This window comes from Aythya fuligula, chromosome 2 (genome assembly GCF_009819795.1).
Source record: "Aythya fuligula isolate bAytFul2 chromosome 2, bAytFul2.pri, whole genome shotgun sequence".
NCBI lineage: Eukaryota > Metazoa > Chordata > Aves > Anseriformes > Anatidae > Aythya > Aythya fuligula.
In genome coordinates, this window is record NC_045560.1 from 81,942,956 (window position 1) to 81,950,725 (window position 7,770).

The 7,770-nt window shown below is 50.2% G+C and overlaps 1 protein-coding gene across 1 annotated transcript in view; it reads right to left on the minus strand.

Annotated features, from left to right (window-relative positions):
* SLC22A23 (solute carrier family 22 member 23) overlaps nt 1-7,268 on the minus strand; it is a 91,359-nt gene extending 84,091 nt beyond the window's left edge. The window contains exon 1 of the mRNA XM_032180843.1: nt 6,630-7,268. Coding sequence (XP_032036734.1) covers nt 6,630-7,142 — 513 coding nt within the window. The 5' untranslated portion in view covers nt 7,143-7,268. The remainder of the gene's footprint in view (nt 1-6,629) is intronic.
* Between the last annotated feature and the right edge of the window lie 502 nt (nt 7,269-7,770).

Below are 7,770 nucleotides of genomic sequence, written 5' to 3' on the forward strand. Positions count from 1 at the left end.
CCTTCCTTGGCAGTACAGACCTTCACTTATATCATTTAACACGCTACTGAGAAGGCTTTCAGGCAGTACAACAGTGAGGACAGCATTACATGTGCATACAGACTGATGGTGTGAGTGGTAAAGATGTCCACGATACTGGTGGAGTCAGACAGAAGCACACGCCTTGCACCAGGCTTCTCCATAGGACCCTTGCCCCAAAAGACCTTCACCCTTGCCTCTCATCACCAGCTCAGGGGCACAGGCTGCGGCCTCAAGAGCAGCACTTGCACTTTGAATTCAAATAAGGTCACCTGCTGGCAAAAGCCAACAGAAAATAATCACATTTTTAGAGCCAAGCACACATTTTAGAGTTGAAGGGACTGGAGCCCAAGAGACACCATGCTGAGGGAATTCAGCATGGAAACCTCAGCAGGGCTGCAAAGTTGCAGGATCTCCTTCTCCAGACAGGATTCTCCCATCTTCTACACATCACCTACAGCACAGACGATAGCTACCTTCTCCAGCAAGGCTTCAGCATCATCTCATCAGCCCTACAGTTTCTCAAGGATAACCCCAAGCCAGGAGCATGAGGGGAGGAAGGCATACCAGAGGGCGCAAGCCATTGTTCCAAGCAGGGATGCCAGGTCGTGTGGAGGGGAAAATAGATGGAAAGAAGCGGGCTGATGGGGAAAACAGAAGACAAACTACATAAAAGCTTAAATATTTCAGCTTCTTCTAAATTTAGCAGCTGTCTAGAATTCATCTGGAAAGCTTTAATTTAAGGCTTTGCACCGTTGATATGGCCAAGGGTTTCTACGCGAAGGAAAACCACCAGTCTCGTGCTATTCCAGATGCTCTTTCATTGAAAACGAACACCTTCACAGCTGGCTGGCCTGTGATCCTCATCTCAGCGTTACCATGACAAACAGCGGGACTGGCTCCAAATTAAACGCTTCTCTAAATGCCAGTTCCTCCTCTTTGGAGATTGCTTTAAGAAAACCATGATGGCATCTTTTACAACTGTGCTCTCGTGGTCAGAGTAAGAAGTAAAACTGCCAGAGCACGTTAGATATTTGGGTTCAAACCGCCCGAACAGCTGGTAAATACGCACTGAAGCTTGCAATTCCTGCTGCAGCACAGGCAGGGTTAGTATGTGTAAACTGAATGACTGAGATACAGGATCTGCTGGGGAGTGGAAACAAAAACAAACAAAACCCCAACCATTTCAAACATTGCGTCCATCCCAAATAATAATAATGAAAAAAAACGCAGTGGTTTCACACGCACACTGAAAATGAGGAATGGGAAAGGCTCAATACCAAGTCTTGGAAAGCTGACGATGACTTAAAGACACTGCAAGATGGAGCTACCTTCATAGAGGATTATTATTATTTCTACACATTTACAGTAAGCTGAAATCAGATTCCTGTATCGATGACACTTTATCATAAAGCTGATAATAAATACTAACTCTACGTAGGTTCCCTCTAGTGCATAAAATCCATACCAAACAGATAACCAAGATGACCTCAGTCCTGGTAGCAGTATTGGCTTTAATGCAGTCGCTGTTTTCTAGACCAATTGCTTAGAAGTGTTTTGGCGTGTACATACCGCCCCCTCAAAAATAAATGAAAGAACATCTAAGCTCACAAGACACATGTTTGTTGTCTGGTGAGATCACAGCTGGTTATCTCGCACGCTGGCATAAGATAACGTAATGTTTGCAGGTAGACAGAAAGCAACTCTGCACAGCTGCGCTGCACCTGGGAAGAGGGGTGTTGTCACCGAAACACCCGCCACATCCTGCACGCTGCTCAGCCAGGAACGCACTTTCTTTTAGGGTGGTGTTCATCAGTGCCCCGATAACCAGAATGCAGATTTGTTGACCCCTTTATCACGTGTTTGGAACAGAGGTAGTCATTTCAAAGCCTTGTCTGAAAGAAATTTACATCAGTCCTCCTGCTTGATGCAAGAATCTGCTTTGCAGGTCCCTTCACTCCCTTGAACCTGTAAAATGGAAGCAAGAGCATGGGCAATACACTACCTTTGATCTTGCTGCTTCTGACCCAGCTACTGCACTGGGTACGATAACTCAAGGGTTTAATTATCTGGGACCAAGTAGAAGCTAGTCAGCCATGAACCAACACTGACAAGAAAAATCCTGGTGGTGGCAGGAAAAAAAGAAAAAGAGAAGCATCAGCATTTCTGCAGTCTTTTCTGATGCCAGCCAGCTACGGGATACACAGAAGAGAACAAAGATTTCCTCCCATTTGTGCCTGGAAAGGGTGGCACAGCTCTGATTTTCATAGAAGGGCTGGGGTTGGAAGGGACCTCTGGAGGGCACCTGGTCCAACCCCCTGCTCAGACAGGGACAATTGGAGGAGGTTGCCCATGACCACATCCAGATGGCTTCTGAACATCCTCAAGGAGGAGAGTCCACAACCTCTTTGGCAACCTATGCCAGTGCTTTATCACCCTTCCTTTTGGGAAGGACCTTGTCAGGGATCCCTCTGAATTAATAACTGCATTCTGAAAGTGCACTTGAAATGCACACCTACCCCCTTCTCCAAGAAATGCCACCCTATGAGCAGTGCCAGATTCATCTCTGCTGTTATCACACAGAGATTTTTGTGTTGTAACGTTCATGGTTACTTGCAGGTACCTGCAATAATCCCATGAGACACCACCACAGCCCAGGGCAGGTGTCACCATGCAGAGCCATTTCACTTCATTAATCTGACAGAAAAGCCAGGGGAAAAAAAAAAAAGAAAAAAAAAAAAAGTATTTAAAAATCTGCCAGGTTAGCAAGCTAAATCAGCTGAAGACCAGTCCAGAAAAATGCCAGAACTGTCAAAAAGGAAGAAAAGCAGGACAAAGGAAGAAAAGGTAGGACAAAGACATACCTTTGTAGGGGCAAATAGCATCATGTCGCTGCCTGAACTGATCCATGTGCACACCAAGACAGCACTGCTCCAAGCTCACTGCTGGGCAGCATCGCCCCTGGAGCACAAGGGAGAAGGGGAGGTCTCCTGAATTATGCTTCCCTTTTGATTTTTTGGTGTGTGTGTATGTGCATACAGTTAGCTGGAGGCTCAGCCAAACTGGAACGAGAAGGATCAAACCAGCAGATCGGTAAAATCACGGCACGTTACTTGGGAAAGACGATGACTCAACCCAAATCAAGTGGGAAGCTAAGAGCCAAGAGGAACAGCATTGCAGCAAAACAAGGCATCTGGAGCAGAAAAGCAGCCACAACAGGAATTCCCGTGTGACCAGACATGAAGTATTATTACATAATTGTTCTGGGTGATTAAAAAGCAGCCTCCAACTAGCCGCTTCTCCCAACACCACTGCCAAGAGCGGGACTGATCTGGAATGGCACAAGCGTGTGCAGAAGGGATGATGTGCTACCATCCACTGAGATTTAATCAAGCCTCAGGCACTGCCCATCGCTAGCTCTCGGTGTCCATGATACGGATTTGGGTTCAGAAGAACAAACCATACCACCACGTAATGCTGTTCAACACAGCAGACAAGTCACCCCAGCAAAGGAGGGAAAAACAACAAGTGCCAGCCCCATATCTAAGAGCTTCCATGAGAACTTTGCCCCAAGATTACAGCTGGCTATGCAGACAGAAGGTTCAGCCACTGAAGAGGTTGACAAGAGGGTTAGAAAAGTCCCTGCTGAACACAACCCAACGTCCTGCTATGTTCCACAACCATATATGCTTTGTTGTGATTATGTTGCTTTTTACGTTCATGGTAGTAATTCATCTGGACTGTCATTCTGCAAATAGGCAAAAGGAGACCTCAGGTTTCCCCTTCGCAAAACAAAAAGAATGTAAGGGGGAATATTTCTTAGCATCCATCCTCTGGACAGTGGTGAGACACACAGCCCATTTAAATGATTTTCTTTAACTAGCTTTTTGCCCCAAGGCTAGTTGAGGATATGCATCTCAGAAGTGATGGAGCTGCGCTCCATTCAGAGCGATGTGATAATGGTGATGATGTGACAAAGAATAGATGAAAACCCTCAGAGAAACGCTTAGCGGTGAAACAGCCTTACAAGTGAATTCTCCTGGAGAACATATCCTCGAGATATTTATGTATGAACCACGCTCGGGTCCAAGATTTATGCACCAAGCCAGGCCATGAGCTCAGATCTGTGATTTACCACGGCCACCGGAATTCCTGTGGTTACGTTACACATCTGACCTCTTCGCTGTATGTATTTCAACGGCATTAAATAATGAGCAGCACGTCTTTTATTACCGTTCCCGGTCCCAATGAGTGGCAGCACTATAAAAAGCAACGCTCCCCGTGACTCAGCCCAGGAGGGCAGGGCTGCTCGCCGAGGCGCACGCGAGGCCACCTCCTGCCCTGGCCACCAGCCCGACAGGAGAAAGGCTGGAGGTGGCCAGGTCTCGACTCAATGAACCCCAAGTGTGACGCAGGAATGGGTGCTGGGAAAGGGACAGCTGAAAAAATGGGGATGGAGAGATGGCATCTGAGGAAGCCTCCATGGGATGGGTCAATGAGGCTGTGGAAACAGCAAAACCCATCCTAGTTCAGGGTCTGCTCCCAAGGTACTTGAAACGTCACTGTCCCCAGTTCATTGACAGAAGGCGGAGCAGGAAATATGCTTTGCACTAAATAACCACACTTATTTTGTTGTTTTTGAAGAAAAGCATCCATTGGAGATGAGCTTGGGCTGCTGAGGATGAGAACAAGGGGACTGAACAGTCAAGCAGAAGTGCATTTTTTTTTTATTAATATACTTTTGGCTCTCTTTACGATATTTCAATATAACCACTGGCTACCACACAGATGACTGTATATTAGACTAAGGCAGATTTAATAAAACTCTATTTAGAAAGATGAGAACATTGCATAATCCATTACAGAACCAAATGTATTTTTGAGGGGAGTTACGGGAGGTCTGAACATCCAGGCTCCTGAATCCATCATCGGGGCCCTTCTGCACAAAGGGCGGTGAGATGCACCCAAGAAGAGGCAGCGGCTACAAGAACTGCTCCCACACTATCGGAGCTCCTGGTAGTTTATGAGAGAGCCTGAATTCGGCTACGCCGATGCTGTGTTTGGGTTTTTCCTCCCTTTCTTCACTAGGATAAAAACAGCCAGCACACCCACCCAGAAAACCCCAAAAGAGAACAAAAACACAAGCTAAGGAGGAATCCTGACCCTGTGAAAACAACCTAATTATAATTATAAGGGATTACAAATCAAAGAGAAAAAGCTGCCAAGTTTCTGGAAGCAAACATACAACAAAAGCTCCGCATTGAAAAAAAAAAAATGTAGTCTCCAAAGATGATTATTATTCTTTCTAGTAGAAAACAAGACAGCAGGGACCACAGCTGTTTATTTATCCATTAAAATTGATCTGCCCTTTACTGTGAGTTCTTCCAAAGAACACTTTTTTATTATTATTATTAAGGAAGTATGCAAGATAGCAAACCAACTCTCCCTTGACCTTCTGTGGTCAACTTGATGACGACCTTCACAAGACTCTCAGCGTTTCAAAAAAAAAAAAAAAAATTTTAAACAGTTTGCACTCGAAAGGAATATTTTGAGATGATTTTTTCATGCTCAGGCATCAGTGTTAAGCCCTGCACCATATGAATAGCTCTGTCTCTGGTTATAAACAGAAGAAAATCTGCTTCTCTTAAATGTCAGATTTCATTATGCACTTCTACATCACACACCATTCACATCTACCATGTGCCTGTGTTTTTCTCATGGAAGGAGTGCAGCAGGCTTGTTGGGTTTTGGTTCTTGTTGTGTTTTTTTTTTTTTTTTTTTCCTAAAACCATTCTGGGTTTGAGCTTTGGGGGGATTTGCTCTGCTTGCTTTTCCAGCGTTGCGCACGCTTTCGAGGGACACGAAGATAAACCTAAATGATTTTCAGTGATTAATCCAAGCGCGTGCCGGCTGACCGTGGCACAACCACAGCAGTCATCTGATGACTGCCCCGCTCCTCGCGCCCAACCAGATACGCACAGTCACACCACAACACTTCCACGCAGGAAGTAATTTCTGCTGAGCCGGGGGGATTTCGGCCACAGGGAGCTACTTTCCCAGTCTCACAGTTTCATCTTACTGTTTCCAAGAACTACAGCTGTCTGTCAGTACCGGCGAGGCCCGTACACGGGCGGCAAGGCTTCCGTGTGGACAGTAGGATAAGCGAGCGAAGCCTTGCAGGTGAAAAGGCAAGGTGGGCTTTTCACAAATGCTACTCGGCGAATACAAAGCAGGGGTAGAAAGCAGCATGGCCCACACACCAGGAATTTTCCCCTTTAGCCTTTCCAGCGGGAGAACCACGAAACAGAGCAGCACCCTGTGCCTCGGGAGGCATACACCTCGCGCGAGGCACTTCTCCTTTTTTTTTTTTTTTCTATGGAAAGAGTTATCGAGGCAGCGACTACGAAACGGGAGGGATTCAGCAGAACTTTCTCCACCACCTCCATCACCACCTCTGCCCAAAAGCAGCCCGGCTGTAGGCACAGGCTCACGCAGGGACCCGACGGGAGCCCTCCCCGCCGCCCCGGCTAGCGGCACCCACCCGCAGCGCCTCTCCCAAGGGGTGGCAGCCCCGCGGGGGCGAGCATCCCTCGGGCAGCCCCTCTCCTCACCTTGCTGACGACGTTTTGGACCAGGCCGGCCCTGATCCGGTAGTGCCACTCGTGGCAGTCGCACTCGCTGGCGTTGCCGGGGCCGGGCAGCGCGGTGGCCGGGGGGAAGATGCCGCTGCGGTTGGCGTGGCCGGGGGGGACGAGGGAGCCGTTCCAGTCGCCCTGCTGCCCGTCCGCCTGCCGGCACCAGAAGTCCGGCTGGTCCAGCAGGAAGGAGTCCGAGAACTTGCTGAAGCCGATGAAGAGGGCCGGCACCCAGGTGAGCAGCACCAGGGTGCGCTGGTACCCGCCGCCCAGCCCCCCGAGGAAAGGCAGCACGGAGCCGTCGTAGTCGAGGAGCAGCGGGCTGCAGGCGGCGGACGACGACGAGGGGGGCGGCGGCACCGCCTGGATTTCGGCCCCGACCCCCAGCCCGGCCCCGGGGGGCGGCCCCGGGGGGGCGGCGGCGGCCCCCGGCACCGAGCCGTTCTCCTCCGGCAGCGGCCGGCCCTCGCGGCGCCGCTCTATCGCCATGCAGCCGCCCGGGGGGGGGGCTCACATAAGGGGGGGCTCCACGGCGAGCCCCGGCGCCTCCCGGCGAGTCGAAGCGGCCCTCCTCCTCCTCCTCCTTCTCCTCGTCGTCCTCCTCTTCCTCGCACGCACGCCGAGCGGAGAGGAGAGGAGAGGAAAGGGGGGGAGGCGGCGGCGAGCGAGCCCCTCGCCCTGCGGCCCCCAGCGGGCTGCGGCTGCCGGCGGGGCCCCCCCCTCGCCGTGCCTGTGCGTCAGGCGGCACTCATCGCAGCTCTCCCTGCCCCCCCCGAGCGGCACCGCCGAAAAGAAAAAGGAAGGAGCCGGCCGGATCCGAGCATGCGATGGGCCGAGGGAGGGGAGGAAAGAAAGGAAAGGAAAGGAAGAGAGGGAGGAGGAAAAAAAAAAAAAAAAGGCACGAGCAAACAAATAATATATATATATAAAAAAAAAAAATCGGCCGGCCACCCCGCGGAGCGAAGCCGGCGACAGCAAGCCGTGCAAAACCGGTGCAGCAAGGCTGTAGGAACACGCCTCCTCTCCCGGTTTGGGCGAGGAGGAGGAGGAGGAGGAGGAGGAGGGAGGGAGGGGAGGCAAGGCAAAGGAAGGAGGGGAGGAAAACACCAGCTCCCGC